We start from the raw sequence: 22,285 nt of genomic DNA on the forward strand, positions 1-22,285 counted from the left end.
CCCTCTGTTGCTTTTTACAGATTCAGACTAACACGGCTACCCCTCTGTTACTTCATTCCTAGCATGTTTCTGCTAACAACGGTTACTCGCAGGACCATTTTGCTAGCTAGTTTCAGAGAGATGCCAGACGTAATGGAACTATAAACCATACCAACCTTAATGCAGAATAGTTTCTGTGACTCCCTGTCCTGAAACATCTACCAGCTCTTCACGACAAGGACGCAATGCTGGAAGAAACTGAGTTGTGTGATACACTAACAACCTATTTATCATGCCTTCCATCTTCTCCAGTCTTGTGAACATACAGGGCCCTGCCACTTCCGAGAATCGTGCTCTCTCTTCAGTAGTGAGTGGAGACAGAGAAGTCATGATTTTCATCCACGCAAAGCTGCAAAGTCTTATTTTTGGCCTTCCTAATCTTGGGCATCCCTTGAAAGTTTGGAGATTTTTAGGGTCTGAACCTCTTCCCATTGCAGCCAGTGTTAAAACTCTGATGGGGGACCAGATTAGGGGAATGAATGAGAATATGGAGCCTGCAGAACCACTCAATCTGTCAAGCGCTGAGCAGTCATTTCAATGTTTTGTTTCCCCCTTGAGCAGAGATGTGTCCGATCTGACCGGATTTCCTGAAATGTTAGGGGGACGTGTGAAAACCCTGCACCCCGCAGTCCATGCTGGTAAGTTGTTGCCGATGTCCTTCCATTTTGAAACGGAAATCAAGGGGGCTTACTGGATGGCCCTTCAGGGGATTGGGTGGAAGAATTGGGGAATGAGGACCGATGAAGCTGCAGGTCACCCAGTTGTAACCCACACGCAATCAACAGGAGCTGCATCGTTCGCTGGCTGTTAGAACGTGTGGCACACTGACCAGCACCCTTTCGTCAGACTAGTTCCTTCCCTCCAGGATGCTGGAGGCTGAGCAGTCACCTCTCATCACTCTAGCAACAAGGTAGGAGGCATTGTTCACTCAGTAGGAGACATGCCAGGAGGCTCTTGCATGTGCAGTGGCCGCCCTCTCTGTTGATGATGATTGACCACAATGAACGGCTCGTCGTCCTGGGCGTAGCCCGTATCTACAGGAAGAATACTTCAGCTTGGTTTCCGCTGCAAGCAGAGCAGCTCAGCTCTGACAGTACTCGAAAGTTGTGACATGCAGCGATCTTACTGCAATGCAATGTGGCCTGCCTTGGGCTTCCCTTGCAAACTCCTGGCAGACTGAAATTTAAACCTGTTCCAGCAGGTGCAGCTCCACTGAACTTGGCCTGTAGATGAATTTGGCCTGCAGAATGGGGCCCCATGGCAGCTTCGGCTTTGGTGGGTGATGCCTGCATTTTGTAAGCTTCACGGGCTCCCTGTTCATTGAGGTGATTCAAGCTCTTACTTTTGGAAGAACTGCAGTTATTTGGTCAGTCCACCCAAAGAGCCATCTCGTGCTTCATCTCCTGTTGCAGCACTTGAGATCCGTAGGGTTGGACCTATTGGCCATCTCATTTCACACTCTTGAGAAGACTGGAAAAGTAGGGTCTCTTCAGGGGATGTTCGGCTCTGGATTCCTCTCCCATTTACTGTACGCCAGCCTGTCAGCTGTCTCATTCTGCTCAAGGCTCCACTTTGTTACCTCCTCATTTGTTTCATGGGGTTTATGTATTGTTGGGTGGCAGATCACGGGTGGCTTTTTCCTCCTTACCTATGCACCAGAGCCTTCGGTGACCATTCCCACGTTTTAAGATAAGCAGCTGGCTGCTCATTAAGTGCGGTTGTTTTGGGGCTTTGTGTTCAGCACTTGGAGTTCCCCCGGGATTTAGTGCTGGAAAATCTATTTGAGTGAAAGTTGAGCAGCCAGAAAGCCAATACAATGGGATTTTTGCTGCTGCTGTTGTAACTTAAACCTAATCAGAATGTGTTTATGGAATAAAATCTCAGAGAGAGCATGTACTCTGAAGAAAGAGGCTGAGAAAGTTTTAATTATCCTTTGTTAAAAAAACTACTGTTTTTGTAATTAGGAATCTTGGCTCGTAATATTCCAGAAGATGGAGCTGATATGGACAAACTGGGGTTCAGCCTTGTAAGGTAAATGTCTGAATACGAGGCGCAGTTAACCAGTAATCATGAGAAACGGTTTAGAGACCAATCAGGGAATGCCAGTGAGTGGGAGTGGAAGGGATCGCAGCACCATCCCCAAAGAGGAAAAGGCACATCTGTGTTCTTGTTCCTTTCCCCTGTTAGAATCACTGGGTACCTGGATTTTATTGGTTAGTTTGTTGCAGATCTGTCTTTCTAGCTAGAACTAGCAAAAAGGGCTCAAGGGGGTTGATCTGACCATTTTATTTTTGATTTTGAAATGTTTGCTTAATAAACATACACTTTGAGATTTGCACAGAGCTGTTTGAATTTCAACACACAGATAGATGGATTAAACATAAGAATTGGGATGGGCCCCTACAAAGGTTGGTGGGATAGATTATAGACAACAAATAGCTCTTTTCCAGGGTCAACGTGAAAGAGCAGATGGGATCCCAAGAGGTCAAAACACTAAGCAACATAGATCCCTTCTGTTCATCTTGCTTTATATCTGCATTAGTTTCTTTATCAGTAAACTCGCCTGGGGGATTGGTCACCTCAGAGTAATGATCAGCTTTCACTGGCAGACATAAGTAACCACTACTTCTCTTGTATTGCATTCAGTTTAAAAACAAGTGGCTAAATTAAATTATTGAGGGATTGATCCGCATGAAAGGAGGTGGAATTGAACTGTGATAAATAGTCTGCACAAATCGGTCTTGGGCTGGATTTGAAAGCCTAGGGCAGGGGTAGTCAATTATTTTTTTTTTTGTCAAGGTCCAATTTTTTTGGTCAAGCTATAGTCAAGGTTTAGAATCCAGAGAAACATTTTCACACCACAATAATGATAATAAGTAAATAAAAAGATCTCGCAGTCTGTTCAAACGTGTCTGGTGGTCCAGATTTGGCTTGCGGTCCATCTATTGACTACCCCGACCTAGGGTGTAAAAACGTAGGAATCAACATAGATCAGTGAGAATCCCAGCCCAAGGCACACAGGATGTTAGAACAAACCTGGCTAAATTCAGAAGGGAATAAAGTGTCCTCATTGCTCTGTATTCCAGTAAGCAATGATTTACCTTCACTATATCTAATTTTGATTAACTGACTTAAAAGATATGGGACTTTATCCTCAGCTGGTGTGACCTGTATGGCTCCGTTGAAGTCAGGATGGTGAATGCAGTGGCTTACCGTTTTGACTTGCATAGATACAGGTGTTAGCCACAAAGTCACTGGGTGAGGGTGCGGCTCTTCCCGAAGACTGTGAAAAGATGAGTGATGGGTAGTAAAGGTGATTTAGAAATATGGTGAGGCCCAAGTGAATGGGACATGGCAAAATAGGACTGTCTGAAAGATGAAAGGCTTGTGAAGGCCATATTGAAAATGGTTAGCCCAGGGTAATTAATCATCGGAACAATTTAGCAAGTGGATTCTCACTCACTGGACATTTTTAAATCAAGAATGGATGTTGTCCTAAAAAAGATGCTGTAGTTCAAGCAGAGCTTGAACCAGGAATTAATACAGGGAAGTCCTATTGGCTGGGTTATGCGAGAGGTCAGACTAGATGATCACAATGGTCCCTTCTGGCCTTTAGAATATATGAATCGATGAGTTTTAGCAGTCTCCACTTCCTTAGGAGAGGCACAGATCTGAGTTTAGGATTTTGCACTGGTCTTACGTCAGAAACGAGGACATGAGGAAAGAACAGTGACTGTACTGTGGGAACAGCTAAGCCTGACTTGACTACCCTACTTCTTGATGAGTAACCCAGGCTTTTCCCCATCACTTTCCAGAGTTGTGGTGTGTAACCTGTACCCCTTTGTGAAGACTGTGTCTTCCCCAAATGTCACTGTACAGGAGGCGGTTGAAAACATAGACATCGGTAAGTCCATGGGAAACTGTGAGAACAAACCTTCCACCGAGTGCTGATGTGATAGCTATGGGAAAAGTGATAGCTGATGAAAGGCATTGATCTCTGGTCCATTAGCGACCTCTGTCCCTCTTCCTGGGAGACTTCATGCACCCATAAAGGTCTGCAGTGGTGATAATGATATTGTCACTCTGAGCCCTTTTTTGGTTGATCTGTACTACAGTGTTAACGCAGTTCGCTCAGGTGGTCATGACCACTTGGCAAAACATTTATGGCAGTTGCCAGTCGAAGAAGGGCGAGTGTTGATCAAGCTTGCGTGGCAGGGTGAAATGGGGATGCCCTTCAGGAACAGAATAATGAACGTTCCAGGAACACGGATTCATTCTAACTGACTGGCGAGCCGCACTGCTCAGCTGGTGGAATAGCGCAACCTGACTTACAGAAGCGCCGTGTGTACATGCAGGGGCTTTGTTTAGAAGAGGCAGGTTGGGCAGACTCCCTTGCAATGTGGAGAGCAGATTAAGTGTCTTCCTGGAGCACATGGCAACGCAATGAGAAGTAGATGCGTTGGGGAAGAAAAGCTAAGCAATGAAAAGCATCAGGAGGATCACCATTGTAAGGAGCAGTTACAAATGCAGGGGCTTGTCTTTGTGCACCATTTACTCCCCTGTGACGTTGGGTAGGACCCTTGATTTGGTGCGTCTAGGGAGGGCTTGCAGATGTGGATTTCTCTCTGATACGTGGCTTTGCTCCTCATGACCTCGTTACTAACCTACAGGGCAGCATCCCTGTTCAGCGTCGTGTGAAGAGAGAGCTCCTGAATTATGTCCTGTCTCTGGTGTCTGCTCACCAGGTCTCTTGCAAGGACCAGACATCTTATGCGATCAAAGATATTTTAATAGCTGTGTGCGATTGGGTTAAGAGGGAAAGGTGATCTCAGAGCTTGCATACATACAGGACCATTAATATTTGCAAAGGGCTTTGAGATCCTCAGATGGCAGGCACCATAGAATATTAGTAAAGAAGAAGGGAACCGTGATACCTTAGCTCTAGGTCAGAGGGCATCAACCTTACATTAAGATGTGAGTTTCCAAGTATTTTGGATACGGAAGAGAAATGTTACACGCTTCTGGGTTTCTTTTTTGAAGGAGGAGTAGCCCTGCTACGTGCTGCTGCGAAGAACCATGCTCGTGTGACAATCGTGTGTGACCCTGCAGATTATAGCTCTGTGGCTGAAGAGATGAAGGCATCTAGTAGTAAAGACACCTCCTTGGAAACCAGACGTCAGCTGGCCCTGAAGGTCTGTCCTCTTCTTTAGAACAAAATTGTGCTCCCTTTGGAGAGCGTGTCCTAGAAACCAAACAGTCTTGCCTGTTTTGTCCTCAGGCTTTCACTCACACTGCTCAGTATGATGGCGCTATCTCCGATTACTTCAGGAAAGAGTACAGCAAGGGGGTATCCCAGCTTCCTCTGCGTTATGGCATGAACCCCCACCAGACCCCCGCACAGCTCTACACGCTGAGGCCTAAGCTTCCTCTGACTGGTAAGACAGAAGGATTGGCTGAGCTACAGCAGCAGAGTCCACCCTGTGGCCCTCTAGGGTGACTGCTGGGAAAATGCGTATTTGATTCTGAATTGGGACTGCCTCCCTGAGCCGTGCTCTGTGACTTTAAAAGGGAAGGGTTTGGATCAGCTCTTCTGCTACCAAGAGGGGGTGCCACCTCCCAGCACGCCCTCTGCAGCCCCAGGACAAGTTGTGGTGTGGTATGAGGCTGGAATGTGCTGTGCAGCTGTTATCCCTTGGTCAGTAGCTCCCCCAGTGGCTGCCCGCTGTATTGCAGTGGAGTAGGCGGAACAGTTCTGGCTGCTTGTTCCCCTGCAAGGCTATGGGAAGCCCAGGGAGAGTAAGATTGGTGCTTGATTGGTCTTGCCTGATCCCAGGGCAATATATATATATTTATTTCCCAAGGGTCAGGAAAAACCAGTCAAGTGCCTAACTTGTTCTCTAGGATTTTTTGTTCCCCCCCCCCCTTTTTTTTTTTTTTACTTTTCTAACTATGATTCTTAAAGGGTTTCTGTTTTATGCTTTTCCAGCTAGTTTCCTGCAGCAGTTTCCTTTCCCTATCCCCATGATAGTGGAACATACATAACGCAATTAGGAACAAAATAAATCCTAGCAATGGTCTAGGCCCGTTACTAGGTGGAGATGGTAAAATTGTTAATGCTGCAACAAAGGCAAAAGTGTTTGATAAATATTTCTGTTCTGTTTTTTTAAAAGAAGCAGGATGATGTGCTGGTATCCTATGAGGATGACGGAGTACTTTCCAGCCTGGCACCTCGGTTCTAGAAAGATTTGTTTCCATTACAGTAGCAGGCTTGTTTTGTGGCTTGATGTTTGCCTGGGATTGAAGCGTCTTGCAGTTGCTTAGTTCGAATGCCACACAGCAAAGGTCTCTAGTAAAGAGTTGGTTGTTGAGTAGGAAGCACTTTGCAATTAAACGAATGAACAGAGTGAGAGACAGTAGCTGTCATGAGGAAAATCGGTATCTGCAGTCTGTTTCTGCGAGATTTACTGTAATTTCATATTAAAGGGTAGATCCTTAACTGATGTAAATCTATGCAGTTGCATTTAAGCCAATGTATAAGGACTGAGTTGCAACAGCTTATTTTGTCCTAACTTATTACTAAAATCCAGGAAGAAAAACCTCTTACTGTTTCTTAAAATGTTCTCCTTCCTCTTCTCCTTATTTAGCATCCTTTCGGACATCTGTGGCTCTAAAATTTCACCAATCGGTTACTTTCACTTGTTTTTCTAGCTTATCCTTTAATATAGACAGGGCTTCTGTTTCATGCTTCTCCAGATAGTTTTCTGCTGGTTTCTCTTTCCTTATCCCCATGATATCAGAATGACCCTCAAATATGGTGGGGATAGCTCCTTTTTTTGGTCTCGTAATAGTGTTTGCCATGTCACTGTTCGGAAGTTCTGTCTTTCATGCCTCACGTGTAGACAGTATACTAATAAGAAATGGTCTTTAATGATTCACATTTCCTTGTAGTTTTAATTAAAGAACCTCGTAAGAGACTCAGACAGGAGTTGGAAGCAAATTTGTTAGCAGATCTACATTGCATGTTGGCAGAACAATATTAGTTTCATGTGTCCTAGTCTCCTTCAGGAACACAAGAACAATTCCCCCCTCCCCCCCCCCCAACCTTCCCCCCGTCCAGACACACAAATGGAGGTGGTTCTCTGTGTTTATAGTTTTGAGTGTGCAGTTGCCATGATAGTATTAAAATACTTAGGGATTATTTCACATTTGAAGAGCACAGTCTCTCACAGCGCCCCTTCTGGTTTAGCATTTCTGATTAAAGGTCCGGATTAAGTGCTTTGCTGAAAAGCATTTGCTTAACTTTATCCTTGTGTGTAGTCCCGCTGAAGTCAATTGGACAGCGCGAGTGTTTAAAGTTAGGCACGTGGTTAAGTACACCTCTACCTCGATATAACGCTGTCCTCAGGAGCCAAAAAATCTTACCGCGTTATAGGTGAAACCACGTTATATTGAACTTGCTTTGATCCACCGGAGTGCGCAGCCCCGCCCCCCCGGAGCACTGCTTTACCGCGTTATATCCGAATTCATGTTATATCGGGTCGCGTTATATCGAGGTAGCGGTGTATCTTGCTGAATCAGGGCCATAGCCACTTAGTTTAAAAAACAAACAAACAATAAAAAACCTCTTGGGTTTCTGAGAAGACTCACCATAGAGGGAGCAGAAATGTACATATTTAAATAAAGTATTCCCGTGTTCTTTAACTACTTCTATTACAATGTCCTCTTTAGAGATTAGGGCTCCACACTGCTAGACTGTATATAGACAGGAAGAGACAGATTGTGCCCGAAGTAGACATGGGAGACTAATGGGTGGGAGAAGAAAGTGCTGCTATTCCTATTTTACAGGTGGGGAAACTGAGACGCAGGGATACTCGGTGCCTAAATGCCTGAAGATCTGGCTCCTAACTCCCATTGGAATGGGAGTTTGAAATCAGTGGGAGTTGGATGCCAAAGTGCCTTTGAGGATCAGGGCCTAAGTGGCTTGTCCAAAGTCACACAGGCAGCCTGTGGCAGAGACAGAAACTGAACCCGGTTTTCGCGAGTCACAGTGCAGTGAGTAAACTGCAGGCGTGTCCTTCCTCTGTGGGTGTCCTATAGAATCTTGGCCTTGTGCTTGGCCCTCCGCTCTTGCACTCCGTGCTATACAATGTCCAAAGCAGCTGGGCAGAAAACAGCTCATTCTTTCCCTACGTGCTCGGTGTGTTTAAAAGAAAACAGCTTGTATAATTTTCGGTTCTAAGCGGTGGCAGTTTAAATTTAAAATAACTTGTACTCGGCGTTCAGGCTCCTTGGAGAGAGGGGCCTTCGCCCTTTAATGTGCATTTATGATCTGTGTGCAGTTCTCAATGGATCCCCTGGGTTCATCAACCTGTGCGACGCTCTGAATGCCTGGCAGCTGGTGAAAGAACTCAAGCAGGCTTTAGATATCCCTGCAGCAGCCTCGTTCAAACACGTCAGTCCTGCAGGTAAGAGGGGGATCTTATTGATATTCGTCTTATGGAAGAAATACAGGCACTCTCTTCTTTGAATGCCACTGCAGTGTCTGTCCTCTCGCCTCTTAAAATGCCCCAGCAGCTTTGCTGATATGAAGGAGTTGGACCAGAATATTAGTTCTCATTTTCTTCTTCCACTGTCTTTGCTCATTTTATCCACCAGGTGCTGCTGTTGGACTGCCACTCACGGTGGAAGAAGCTCAGGCCTGCATGGTGCATGATTTACACGCAACTCTGACGCCTTTGGCAACTGCATATGCACGAGCAAGAGGTGGGATGGCAAGTGAAAAAATAATCTGTGCAAAGAACTGTGAAGACTAATAGTACTTGCTCCTGAGCAATGTGCCGTGTGGTTCACAGGTTCTTCTCTTTGCAAGCTTATGGTGATATTTAGAAGATCCGAGTAGCTCTTGTTTTTTTTGTTTTTCTCCAGAAGTATCTAAATAACTCTGTTGATTAATGCGCACTCCATTCTCCTCTTGAGGGACCTAGATCCAAATCAGGACTGGCTCTCAGTCAAAGTGAGTTTAGCTAGTTCAACCAACTCTGAAGTGAAAACAAGCAGGAAATCTCTTTCCTGCTTTTGCTGGCAGACTCTGGACAACCAGAGAACTGGATTGGATGCTCTCAGCTCTCAACTGTGGGTGGGGTACTGTTGAATCGTTCACAAAGAAATCTTTTCTCCCAACTGTTCGTTTTCTATTTGAGTTTAAAGTATTGACAGAAACAAAAAAAGGAAGGCTAAAAAAATTTTTGCCCCTTCTCAGTGGCTCAGATTTCACTCTTGATATTTTGAGGTCATTCTGCTCATTCTCCCGTTGTCCATCACGTTCCAGGAAAAGCAGGTAGATGAAATCTCAGTTTCAAAAGGAAATAATTGACACACACCCAGTTTTGCTTCCCCAATTTGTAGGTCACCTCTGATGGTCATTGTTAATGTAAAAGCACTACTACACGATTGGCATTCTCTGTCACGATTAGAAAGCTAGGTTGTTGCGGGGTGACACTGAAGACCATTGACCTGAGTGAATGGGAAACCTCCACAGTGTCATCTGGTGCAATTTGTCTCTGGTTTTAAATGAGCACCAATTCATTAAATATAAAATACAAAATGGCTATGATGTACATTTCTGACTCTGGTTTTGCTTAGAAAAGTCAGTGTTATATAAGACATTCATTACAGAAGCTTCATAAGTGAGAATGTGAAGGAGGAAAATAGAAACCTACAGAAATATTTTAGGATGGGTTTTGTGGCAGGGAGACTGCCCTAGATTTTTTTCCCTTCCTTGTGATTCTTAAGTGTCCCTTTCTTCTGCTTTGTGATGAAATTAGCAACCTCTGAGGAAAGAAACTGAGTCATGAATGGTTTGGTGGGGTGTAGGTGTGGGTTTTCTTGTGTGCTGCGGTTGAATTACTTTTTAAACGTTATTTTGCAGGTGCTGATCGGATGTCTTCATTTGGTGACTTCATCGCTCTCTCTGATATCTGTGACGTCCCGACTGCTAAAATCATTTCCAGAGAGGTTAGTAAAAGAACGGCAAGTTATTCTACAAAGGTGAAGAACTCTTGGTGAACTCATTGGTTGTAATTGCAATTCCATTCATACATTTTTTTTTTTATTGGTCCATTTTTGTTTCTGTCCATTTTATTCATTTGTATTTATTGGTCTGTTCCAATCATTTAATATCCAGGGTGCAGAATTTAAACCAGTCTTGATTATTTTTTCAAGCTGTGGCTCATATGTGGCAGCAGATGTGAAAACTGAACAATCAAACCACTAACTTCCAAGATGGATCATAACCTTCATCGGCCACTTAAGCAAGTCTCTAAACCCCTGATTGTATTGTAGTAATAGGTGATTCAGCAGCTCTGGTGGAACAGTAGGGAGTTCCTTGTAGTCCCTACAAGTGCCCCCCTACTTCTTCCTGGGGAAAAAAGGAATGCATTTGTAGATTGCTGCCTACCCAGTAGACTGAGCCTAATTCTGCTGGGTTTCCCTTTGCCTGTGTAACTGAGCATATCGCACAAGTCACTAGAATAGATGACAACCCTGAATGCGAAATTAAATCAGACAACGTTAATACTTAACCAAACAGTGTTCATGTTTGTTCTAGGCTGAGCTTCGTATCACTGAGTGTTATTTAAGAAGGGAAGAAAGCAGAGTATGAATGAAAAGGAAATGTATCACTTTATGGCCCTAAAATAAACAACTTCTGTCAGTTTTTAATGCTGTTTGGGCCAACGCGGTTCCATTCTGTCACTATTTGTGTCCTCAAATTATCCGAGAGTTTGAAATAATGAATGGGTTTGAAAGAGGAGTTTCTTTGTCTGTCTCTGACCAGTCAGAGCTTGGGTCCAAAAGGTGCTGCTCCATATATACATACCACTTCTGTTGTGTAGGCAAATGTTAGTTGTTTTTAGAAAAGAAAACCTGCCATCATCAAAAAAGCATCTCTTCTGAACCCAATTAGACAAACACATTCACAAAGGTACCAGGACTTTTATTGATCACCCTGAATTTCAGAGATGCTCAAAGTAAAGAGAACGTAATACAAACCTGCCTTCTGTATAGTAGGTAAAGTATTTCCAGTATGCCATTACAAGAAACCTGTCTCGAATAGATACAGGAATGAATTCACCCATAGGAAATGTGTGGGAGGTGTGTTCCATTGACTTCAGTGGGGAAAAACACATGCTCCTGTAGGCATTGTGGCACCCATCCATATGGTTGAAACCTGCAAACACGTAGCACGTGAGTATCCTGTTGTCCTTAAATGGATTATGCTCGGTTGTAATGCTACTTGCACTTGTGAGCGTTTGCAGGGTTGAGCCCTCATCCAAAGTCTATTGAAGTCCATAGACTCTTGTTGGCTTCAGACCAGGCCTCTAATGTGTTTCTAATGACAGTATCTGAAATGGCCTATTAGTGTTGCTCTTTCCCCTTGGGGGCTAATGCTGTGTGTATGTGTGTGTTGCAGGTGTCTGATGGTATAGTGGCCCCAGGCTATGAGGAGGAAGCTTTCAAAATCCTCTCCAGAAAGAAAAATGGGAGTTACTGTATCCTCCAGGTGGGTGTGCTACATGTTGTTTGTGGTTTCAACGTAGATTTCTCAGCCCACCCAAAGCTCCATCTCAGCTCCATTTTCATTATAAGCTTCTTTTTCGGTGGCCTTCTCTCCATACTATTTATGAAGCACTTAGAGGAGAGAAAAGTGATCAGGAACAGTCAGCATGGATTCACCAAGGGGAAGTTGTGCCTGACTAACCTAATTGCCTTCTATGATGAGATAACTGGCTCTGTGGATGAGGGGAAAGCAGTGGATGTGTTATTCCTTGACTTTAGCAAAGCTTTTGATACGGTCTCCCACAGTATTCTTGCCGCCAAGTTAAAGAAGTATGGGCTGGATGAATGGACTGTAAGGTGGATAGAAAGCTGGCTAGATCGTCGGGCTCAACGGGTAGTGATCCATGGCTCCATGTCTAGTTGGCAGCCGGTTTCAAGCGGAGTGCCCCAAGGGTCGGTCCTGGGGCCAGTTTTGTTTAATATCTTTATTAATGATCTGGAGGATGGTGTGGACTGCACTCTCAGCAAGTTTGCAGATGACACTAAACTGGGAGGCGTGGTAGATACGCTGGAGGGTAGGGATCAGATATAGAGGGACCTAGACAAATTAGAGGATTGGGCCAAAAGAAACCTGATGAGGTTCAACAAGGACAAGTGCAGAGTCCTGCACTTAGGACGGAAGAATCCCATGCACTGCTACAGACTAGGGACCGAATGGCTAGGTAGCAGTTCTGCAGAAGATGACCTAGGGGTCACAGTGGACGAGAAGCTGGATATGAGTCAACAGTGTGCTCTTGTTGCCAAGAAGGCTAATGGCATTTTGGGCTGTGTAAGTAGGGGCATTGCCAGCAGATCGAGGAACGTGATCGTTCCTCTTTATTCGACATTGGTGAGGCCTCATCTGGAGTAATGTGTCCAGTTTTGGGCCCCACACTACAAGAAGGATGTGGAAATATTGGAAAGAGTCCAGCGGAGGGCAACAAAAATGATTAGGGGTCTGGAGCACATGACTTATGAGGAGAGGCTGAGGGAACTGGGATTGTTTAGTCTCCAGAAGAGAAGAATGAGGGGGGATTTGATAGCTGCTTTCAACTACCTGAGGGGGGGTTCCAAAGAGGATGGAGCTTGGCTGTTCTCAGTGGTGGCAGATGACAGAACAAGGAGCAATGGTCTCAAGTTGCAGTGGGGGAGGTCTAGGTTGGATATTAGGAAACACTATTTCACTAGGAGGGTGGTGAAGCACTGGAATGTTTTACCTAGGGAGGTGGTGGAATCTCCTTCCTTGGAGGTTTTTAAGGCCCGGCTTGACAAAGCCCTGGCTGGGATGATTTAGTTGGGAATTGGTCCTGCTTTGAGCAGGGGGTTGGACTAGATGACCTGCTGAGGTCCCTTCCAACCCTGATATTCTATGATTCTATTTGGAAATATTTTTTTCTACCAATCAGAGTTTACAGCGCTAGAACTACACACAGATAATGCCTGATCCAAAGCCTATTGAAGAGCATGTGAACGTTCCCATTGAGCTAATTGGGTTTTGATTCAGTTTGGGATTAGATTTCTAAAGGATCTAGAATTTCACAGAGTGGCATGTCCATGAAGATATAGTAAAGGCTTATATTAAACAGGACATTTTTCAGAATGTCTTCATTGATTTTGGGGGGGGGGGAAGGGAAGGTAATGATATGCACATTAGCAACAGTACTTTACAGAAATAAAATTTCTGGACTGCTCTCCACTTCGCTCCAACCTCCCTATCTGTTCCTGACATGTATAGATACCTCCCCTGCCATCTATGAAATTCTCTAGCTTTGTCATTAATCTTATAATTGAGACACCCATTTGGAGCAATTTGTTACATCAGCGTGCACAGCCTTTTAAAACAACAAAATAGATTCTGTATGATCTCAGGATCAATCTGTGGGTACAACCAAAGACAACAGCAAGCCCTTTTTAAAAAAAAAACAACCCACCACATTTGAATCTGTAAGCATGCGGGACTCACCCCTGCGGTGCCTCCTGCTGGTTGTCTGTGGGAATTAGCTCATCCCAGCTCCGGAGCACCCTCTGCAGGCTGGTGATCCGCCTTGCTGCTGGCCCCCCGTGACCCTCCCAGGACCCGGTGCCCCTTTCATGGGGTGCTGCCCCTCTGGCAGTAACCCCTCAGTCTTGGGGTCTCCCCACCCAGGGGAACTCCCCACCCACTATCCCCACTTCGCCTCAGTCTTGGCTACTGCCAGTCATCACTTAGCCCCCATTCACTGGGGCAGACTGCAGTGTATCAGCCACGCACCACAGACAAAGGGGTTTGGACCTGCTGCCTCTGCCTACCTGTGGGCTGCCCCTTTGCAACCCCAGTACCCAGTTGGCTTTCCCTAGGCCTGCAGTCCGGGGGGTTTCCAGGCCGGAGCGCCCCAGCTCCTCTTGCCTTCCCCCAGCCCTGCTCCACCTTAGGTACCCAGGTACGCTCCCTAGTAGCCAGGCCCTTCTCCCTCTAAAGGCAGAGAGAGAGTGTTTGTTTGTTTTGCTCCTGGCTTCCCTGGCCTTTATAGGGCCAGCTGGGTCTGTTTGGGGCATGGCCACAGCTGAGGCTGTTTTCCCCCAATCAGCCCAGCTTTCCCCTGCCACAGCCCTCTCCCAGGGCTGTTTTAAGCCCTTCCGGGCAGGAGCAGGAGACCACCCCGCTACAGAATCCCATATGATGAAGAATAATCACATTGCAGGCGCAGTTTAGACGCCATGGTAATGCATGATCCCATATTCTGTTGATAGCAGTACTTGTCAAATATTTAACAAGACGCTGCCAGATCATTCAAATTACCATCCCCATGCCCCCTGCTCACGTGTGCTGAGCAGCGTACACGTGACTTTAAATTCTGCCAGTTTCATTGTAGATTCTGTAGGAGATTTTATACTATAGCCAAAGGATCCATGTAGCTCCTATCCCAGTCCCTCTCTGAGAGGCTGATGCGCACAGGAAAGCTAAGAACTTAAGTAGAGGCACATAAAAAATTCCAACTTCAGATGAGAGGCGGATTCAAGCGTTACTGTCAGAGGAGCTCTAGAAGGTGGCTTAGGTGCTGCAGGCAAGCAGGAAAGAAATTACAGGCAATCTTGAAGGCTGATTGCTCCCAAGTTATATCAGTTTTGCAAGAATGCAGTAGTAACTAGTAAATCTTTAATTCTTGAGGGACTCAATCACTGCTTGTCACCAGATTCCCTATAAAGGGACCTTATGCTTGGTGTTTGACTTAATGTTAGAGTGAAGAGACAATACACATTCCCCAAGTCCTGCTTCTGCTCCACCATCTATGCCCCCTGTAAAGGTGGGGGGAAGTCTGCGAAGATGGTTGCCCTCTTCCACTGCCACATGGGAGGGGGCAGTTCTGTGCAGGGAAGGTCCTTTCTGCGTGTGGATCTTTGTGGATCACAGTCTGGCCCTATGTGTCTAAACATCCAGTGTGCACACTCCTATCCCCTATCTTCTCCCTTAAAGTGACACTTTGTTTTGGTGCTGAGAAGTTGGTGCTCCAGTTTGCTGGTACAACCTCTGTTTTGGCATCCCATCACCTTTCCACTCATCTGTTTTGGATTATGTAAAAGATTTACATTGTTTTTTAAGGTAAACTATTGCTGGAAGTCAGATTTGAAAGGGTCATTGCTCGACGTTGGATCGGAAGGGTTCAAAGAGTGTGAAGCACTACTTTCTATGTGTCTGCTTTTAGATGGAGCTTGATTACGAGCCAGATGAAAATGAGATTCGAACCCTTTTTGGGTTGCATCTCACGCAGAAGAGGAACAACGGCGTTATTGACCGGTCCCTGTTCAAGAACATTGTTAGCAAAAACAAAAATGTAAGTGTAAGAGAATTGGTGAGAAATGAGAGGACTGTTTGAGTGAACTGGTGGGCTCCAATCAGGAAAGGAAGTGAAATTCTATCATAAGAGACCCTAAAACGTTCAGGTAGACTTATGGTTTCAGCAAAATGATGCACTGGGCCAAATCTATTCATGCAAGTAGAGCCATTGCCTTCGTTTTAGCTACTTGCCTGAGTAAGACGAGCAGGATCTAGCTCTTTATTGCTGATTATCAAGATTATAAATAGGAAGTTCCTCTTTTAATTGCCATAGTTCCACAGCAATACGGTAAGAAACCATTGTGGTCTCATTCGGAGTCACTGTTTAATAGTCTCATTTGTTTGCATTGTGTTGTATAAACTCCTAGATCTCTCTGTTCCATACACAGATGGTTTACACATCACCAGTGGGCAGTTAGTTACATGTGTTTTACATTTGTCCTAATTTTTCACTGTAAAGTAGCAGACCTATATGGATGTAGAAATAGTCAAATACGTCAAGGGGAGCTGAGAAACGTGGTAAATGGGAAAACAGTTTAACAAATTAGTAGCAGACTGAGTGTAAAATAAAATTGTCAACAGCATTTCAAATAGGGTGACCAGACAGCAAGTGAAAAATTGGGATGGAGGTGGGGGGTAATAAGAGCCTATATAAGGAAAAGACCCAAAAATCGGGACTGTCCCTATAAGATCAGGACATCTGGTCACCCTAATTTCAAACTATGGCCTTGATCTGGCAAATATGTTAACACAAGCTTAGCTTTGTACATGTGAGTAGTGAATGCAACTGGACTGTTCACCAGTGTAAAGTTAAGCAAGTGCATGAATGTTTTCAGGATTTGGGCCAGTGTTTGACTGTCAGTCATTTAGCTGTCGAGACCTGAGTTTAGGGTTGGTTTGGGCTACAAGAACATTAGTAGATAATCAGATTGTTGGTAATTTTGAGTCATTTTGCTATGGTATTATATAACACATGCAGTGGTTTTTGATTTGCAGATTTATAGCCAATTGCAGAATGTTTTAAATCTGTTATTTAAGTGATACACTCATTATCGCTTTCTGTTGTTTCAGCTGCCCGAGTCTGCGATCCAAAATTTGACTGTGGCCACCATCGCTGTCAAGTACACCCAGTCCAATTCAGTTTGCTATGCTAAGAATGGGCAGGTAACCAAACAGGGCTGCCTAGGGGGAGTATACCGTCTCAGCCAAACTGGCCTATAGTACGTTTTGTCCGACACCAGGTGTAAAATCACTTAGTGTACTGGAAGCTATTAAACAAGTATAGGCAAGCTGGCTTAGACACTGTTACATGGAACAGTAGCTCAAGTTCTGTAGCTCTCAAGTGGCTGCCTGTGAAAGCAAAATCATGGGATCTTTTCACAACCAGGGAATGGATGGTGATTTAGGGACTAAGGGATCAAACGTGCAAAGAATTAAACACTTGAATAATTTTGTTCGTGTTGTTAAATGTTTGCAGGATCAGGGCCTGAATCTTTTTTTTTTTTTTTTTCCCCCCCCGAAATCTTCTGTCCAGGTTTTTATCAGGGATCTTTTTGTTGGTGGGCATTCATTTGATAAAGGCCTTTTAAAGCATTAGCATGTGAGAATGGGTTTCACACCTGGTGTCTGACAGTGTTTAATTTAAAGGCAACCCGCAAAGGATATATTTTAATTGCCTTATTTTGCTGCTTTGTGATCTATAAAGAAGGGCTTTTTGCAAGTAGATGAGGTTTTTATTCTGTTTGTCTTTTAACTTTGGAGTATCAGGAATGTCAAGTCTTCCTTGATTTTGATGGAAGACTTACCTTGGGGGGTGGGCTTTCATGTGTGTTGTCAAAAGTTACACCATAAATGAGCAGATGGGGTGTGAATTTTTAACAGAAACATTTGCTCCCAGGTTTCAGAGTGGTAGCCGTGTTAGTCTGTATCAGCAAAAACAATGAGGAGTTCTTGTGGCACCTTAGAGACTAACATTTATTTGGGCATAAGCTTTCAAAGTGGGGTTTAGCCCACGAAAGCTTATGCCCAAATAAATTTGTTAGTCTCTAAGGGTACATCTATACTTACCTGCTGGTTCGGCGGCAAGCAATCGATCTTCTGGGATCGATTTATCACGTCTTGTCTAGACGCGATAAATCGATCCCGGAAGTGCTCGCCATCGACGCCGGTAATCCTGCTCCGTGAGAGGAGTAGGCGGAGTCGACAGGGGAGCCTGCCTGCCGTGTGTGGACCCGCGGTAAGTACCTTTAAGTTCAAACTAAGATACTTCAACTTCAAGTTGCGTATCTTAGTTCGAACTGGGGGCTTAGTGTGGACCAGCCCTAAGATGCCACAAGTACTCCTTGTTCTACGTGCTCCCAGATGTTCATTAGGCATTGTATTTAAATATTACCAAAGACTTTTAAACAGACTGACTGAAATTCATTTCCCCTCTCAATTGCTTGCTGTTGTGATGTCATCATTCCACTAACCCTGTGAGACAAAACCAGAATTTCTTACATTTAAAAAAAAAAGCAGACTTTTTTTGATAAACTTCAGGCTCTCTCTTCCACCCCCTTCCCTCCCCCACCCCCACTCCATACAGAAGCAAAATCAGGCACAATCCCAATTTATTTCCTTTGCATGTCACCTTTAATGATTCCTTGTTTAATCCATCCTCAGTATGATTCACCTGCATGCACCAGATTGTCATTGTCTAGAGTTAAAATGCACCCCTGCGTTACTTCCCTGTATTTTCTGGCGTCATGTGCTACATAGCTCTGACAAGGCATTTGGCTGGAAAGTTGGCATTTTCTCTCCCTGAGGCTTTTTAAATAGGTCTCCATCTAAGAAAGCATTAATTCTCGTTGCCCCAGGACAAAGGTCTGATTGGCCTGTGTTCCTCTTCCCCCCTCTGCTCACTCAGTACAGCAGCAGCCCCATCAACCCCTGGTGCCTTTTTAGTGATGAGCTTAATGTGCTACTGCAGATGTTTCTGCGGTGGTTGGAGTAATGCATGTCCCATGTGTATGTGAAAAGGCCCTTGTGATGGATGAGAAGTGGGCTAGAATCATGTCTGTGTAAGCAGAATTCCAGCTGGGTCATTGCCCGAGGTTTGCTTGATAATTTGCTTATGCACATTCATGGGGAAATCTCTTAGCCAAGCATACATGTTTCTCCTCTTGGTTTTTATTGTACATTCTGCCTTTATTTTAATGGAACGACCAAGATCTGATGGTTGGAAGCAGAAGCTACACAATTTCAGACTAGAAATAAGGTACAATTCTTTTTACCAGGGAGGGTAACCAGTGGGTTCTCTATCACTTGCGGTCTTTAAATCAAAATGGAATGTCTTTCTAAAATATGCTACTTCATGGGCTTGATGCAGGAATCACCTGGTAAAGTTCTGTGCCCGTGTTATTCAGGAGGTCAGACTAGATAGTCTTAAAATCTATGAAATGCCCTCTGGGATTCTAGGAGTTGACATCACCCTCCCTTATTTTTGAAGTACACATAAAGGAAAGCTTACGTCCCTGCATATGGCATTCCAATTAAGAAGTCACCTAGCTCAAGCGATTCCCTGTATGCAGTGCTGTCTGGAGATAACCGACTTGCTGATCACTCATCATGGCTTTAAGATCAGCTTTCTTCCCTGGAATATTCAGTGTTCACCTCCCCAAATAGAAACTGAGAAGGGAAACTTGATTGATAATTCATGACAAACTGTCTTAAGACATAGTCTAGGCATCTGATGTGTGCAGTCTCTGGACTACTGGCTCAATCCTACGCGGTGCTGAGTGCTCCCAACTTCCATTCCTTTGATTCCCATGGGGTTGCCTTACCTACAACCCACCTCTTTCAGAGGAGCTTTTGTATCTCGGTGACCCATGATTTCTTTCAACCAGATCGGTTTCTTTGGAATTGTAAGTGGAACAGATGTTGCAAGCAAGGCAGGTTGCTAATTAGGGTTGGGGAGGATTGGGATGGGAAGAAGCATTTGTGGAACTGTCACTTAATTTGCAGTAAACCAAGAATTGCAGGAAGGACCTTCTCCCTTACTTTGTCTACTTTCCTGCAATGGCAAAACCAACCATTATAATACCGGGCAGCATGTTGGTTCGCACTCCTTAATGACACAGGAAAGAAAGTGGTTAGAGCACTGGGAGACCCAGGTTCATTTCCCTGCTCTGCCACAGACTTTCTGTGTGACCCTGGGCAAGTCATTTAGCCTCAGCTCCCCCATCTGTACAGTGGGGGTTAATAGCACTACCTCACAGGGTCACTGAGGATTAATACATTAAGATTGTAAAGCGCTCAGAGATCTACTGATGAAAAGCGTGATATGAGAGTTGGGTATTATCATTATTACTAAATTAAAAATTGCAATTAAGCCCCCCCTTCCCCTTCCATTCAGAGTATCTTAAAGATAAAATGGGCCCGTTTTTCTTAAATGTCTACGATATTTAAATGAACGTTTTCAGCTATCACGCTGCATTTTGTCCACTTGGGAATATATACTGCAACGTTCTTTATCGTCTAAACGTTAAGAGGGCGTTAGACTTCGCTCGTCACTCAGAATGAATGCAGAGGCATGAAAGCAGATCTCTTAATTTAGCCAGACTACATAGGTTGCCAGGGAAATAAAAAAGCTAAAGCTCTCATGCTGAAACTGCATCCGTGGAGGTGGTTTTCTGTGGCCAGGTAGAACCCCACTGACTTCATCAGGGTTCTGTGTATGTTCGGGGCTCTCTTCCGGGAGACCTGCAATCTCCGCCCAGCCACTTCCCTCAATGGCAACTGCGGTCCATTGTCCTGGCGTGGCTTCCCATGCAGCTCCAGCACCCTCTTCTGCCCTTACCTCAGGGCCTCAGCCTGCAGGCCCTAGCAGCCAGCCAGGAGCTCTCTCTAGCTCCCCGGTCCCTGCTTGCAGCACTGACTTGTCCTCAGTGCTGAGGCTTCTTACCCCTACTAGGAGCCTGGTTTTCTCCCCTCAAGTTCCAGTCAGCTTCTGAACTCTGCTCTGCCTGCGGCCATTCTTATATGGGGCCTGCTAGGCCACTCCTCTCAGCCCCTTTCTAATTGGCTGCCTCCAGCACAGCTTCCCTAGGGCTGCTTTTAACCCCCTTTCTGCCAGTGAGGGGCAGCTGCCCCATCACAGCCAGTCACTTACTCAGTTTCCCCATCTGTAAAATGGTCATACTTTATAAAGCGCTTTTGAGATGTACCGATGAAAAGCACCATTAAAAAAAGCCGGGCCCTATTTTTGTTACTTCATATCATGACATTAATAACATTGCTCATATTCAACTCTATGGATTTATTAAACACAGTAGCAATAAGTTAATTATGAGCAAATGATATAAAGTGTCAGCCCAAGAAAGACCACAGCCCGAGTCTTTCATTTACTCTTTGGGGGAGGTGTGTTTTACAGCTCTGGTAAAAGGTGAACTCATTACATCTTGATGAATGAAAAGGCAAATGATTCATGTCTTTCTTTTGACTTATAGCTTTAACATCTGTTGCAATCTAGCTGCGTCGGAAAGTCTGAGGCATTGGCCAGGGCTGCTGGCCTCAGCACAGCATCTCTACGCTAGCCCGTCTGGTTAACTCTTCAGGCTCGGCTTAATGGACACAGGAAGAAACTATAAAAGGGGGTTTCTACTTTCCTGCGAGCTTTGGTTTTGAAATAGCTGGGGATGTGTGCCCAGCCCAGCCTTGCAAAACTGCCCTGAAAAGCAACCAGCCCAAGCACAGAATGCATTCCACTCCCCTGCTACAGCAATGAAAATGAGAGGGGGGATTAGTGCTTTACCGGTACATCAAAACAAAACGTACTCATCCTGGGCCAGGGGGCTAATGAGACTTTTCAAAGGGGGTGTGTGTGTCCATCCGTCCATGCATTATGCTGTGCGCCCGGTCTGGGGTAGTCAGTCCCATTGAAGACACAGAACTAGAGGAGCAGGATAATCATGGATTCTAAGGCCCCTCTGATCATCTAGCCGACCTCCTGCATAACACGGGTCCGACAGTGTCACTGAAATAATTTCTGGCTGAATTAGTGTTTCTCTTGGAAAGTTGTCCCAGTGGTTCATTACTCACTGCTAACAATGTACCCCTTATTTCCAGTCTGAATTTGCCTGGCTTCAGCTTCCAGCTGTTAGGGAGCTGGCCTGGTGGGACTCAAGACCCCAGTTCAGCTCCCTGCTCGGCCACCGGCTTTGTTGGACCTTGGACAAGTCACCTAGGCTCAGATCCAAGGGATTTAGGCACGTAGAAGAGTGGACTCACCACTGGTTCGCCCCCTCATGGCTGGGCGTGGGCACAGCAGCTCCTTCCTCTCTAGCATCCACGGCCGGCAGTCACTCCAGTCCTGTGGTAGTCTCACTTCTCATGGCTTGGCCCTTCAGCCAGGTCACAGTTAGCCCCACAACGAAGTCCAACAATCAGTCACCCTAATCCTTACATCTGGTTTTTGGTCCCCAGCTCTGGACCCAAGGTCCCTGCACCCCTTCGCTCAGAGCTTTAAATTGTCCTCATCCCCTTTTGTCGGGGGGCTTCATGCCACCTTCTCAGCGGCTGATGGGGAACCCAGACCCAACTGCTACACTAGGTTCCACTCTGGGGACCCTAGGCTGAGCAGCCATGTTCTGCTCTGTCAGATACCTTGCTGCTGCTTCCCTGGACTCCTTCCCGCCAGTAGCCTCTCCCCCCTACCCCCCCCAAGCTTGCTCCAATCCTGTGTCTTCCCACGATCTCTACTTCCACCGGGCTTTGTCCTGGTCCTCCAGACTCCTTCCTGTTCTCCTCAGGGCTCTCAGCTACCAAGAGTGACTGCAGAGTTGTACACTACCTCCCTGC

The 22,285-nt window shown here is 45.3% G+C and overlaps 1 protein-coding gene across 1 annotated transcript in view; it reads left to right on the plus strand.

Annotated features, from left to right (window-relative positions):
• The window catches only part of ATIC (5-aminoimidazole-4-carboxamide ribonucleotide formyltransferase/IMP cyclohydrolase), a 39,646-nt gene that overhangs the window by 11,635 nt on the left and 5,726 nt on the right, over window positions 1-22,285 (plus strand). Inside the window, exons 3-13 of the mRNA XM_026647712.2 lie at window positions 601-677; window positions 2,004-2,070; window positions 3,855-3,943; window positions 5,080-5,231; window positions 5,318-5,474; window positions 8,379-8,504; window positions 8,695-8,802; window positions 9,968-10,053; window positions 11,510-11,599; window positions 15,318-15,446; window positions 16,520-16,612. Coding sequence (XP_026503497.1) covers window positions 601-677; window positions 2,004-2,070; window positions 3,855-3,943; window positions 5,080-5,231; window positions 5,318-5,474; window positions 8,379-8,504; window positions 8,695-8,802; window positions 9,968-10,053; window positions 11,510-11,599; window positions 15,318-15,446; window positions 16,520-16,612 — 1,174 coding nt within the window. The remainder of the gene's footprint in view (window positions 1-600; window positions 678-2,003; window positions 2,071-3,854; window positions 3,944-5,079; window positions 5,232-5,317; window positions 5,475-8,378; window positions 8,505-8,694; window positions 8,803-9,967; window positions 10,054-11,509; window positions 11,600-15,317; window positions 15,447-16,519; window positions 16,613-22,285) is intronic.

The sequence above is a fragment of the Terrapene carolina genome, unplaced genomic scaffold (genome assembly GCF_002925995.2).
Source record: "Terrapene carolina triunguis isolate 2854851 unplaced genomic scaffold, T_m_triunguis-2.0 Scaffold62, whole genome shotgun sequence".
NCBI classification, from domain to species: domain Eukaryota; kingdom Metazoa; phylum Chordata; order Testudines; family Emydidae; genus Terrapene; species Terrapene triunguis.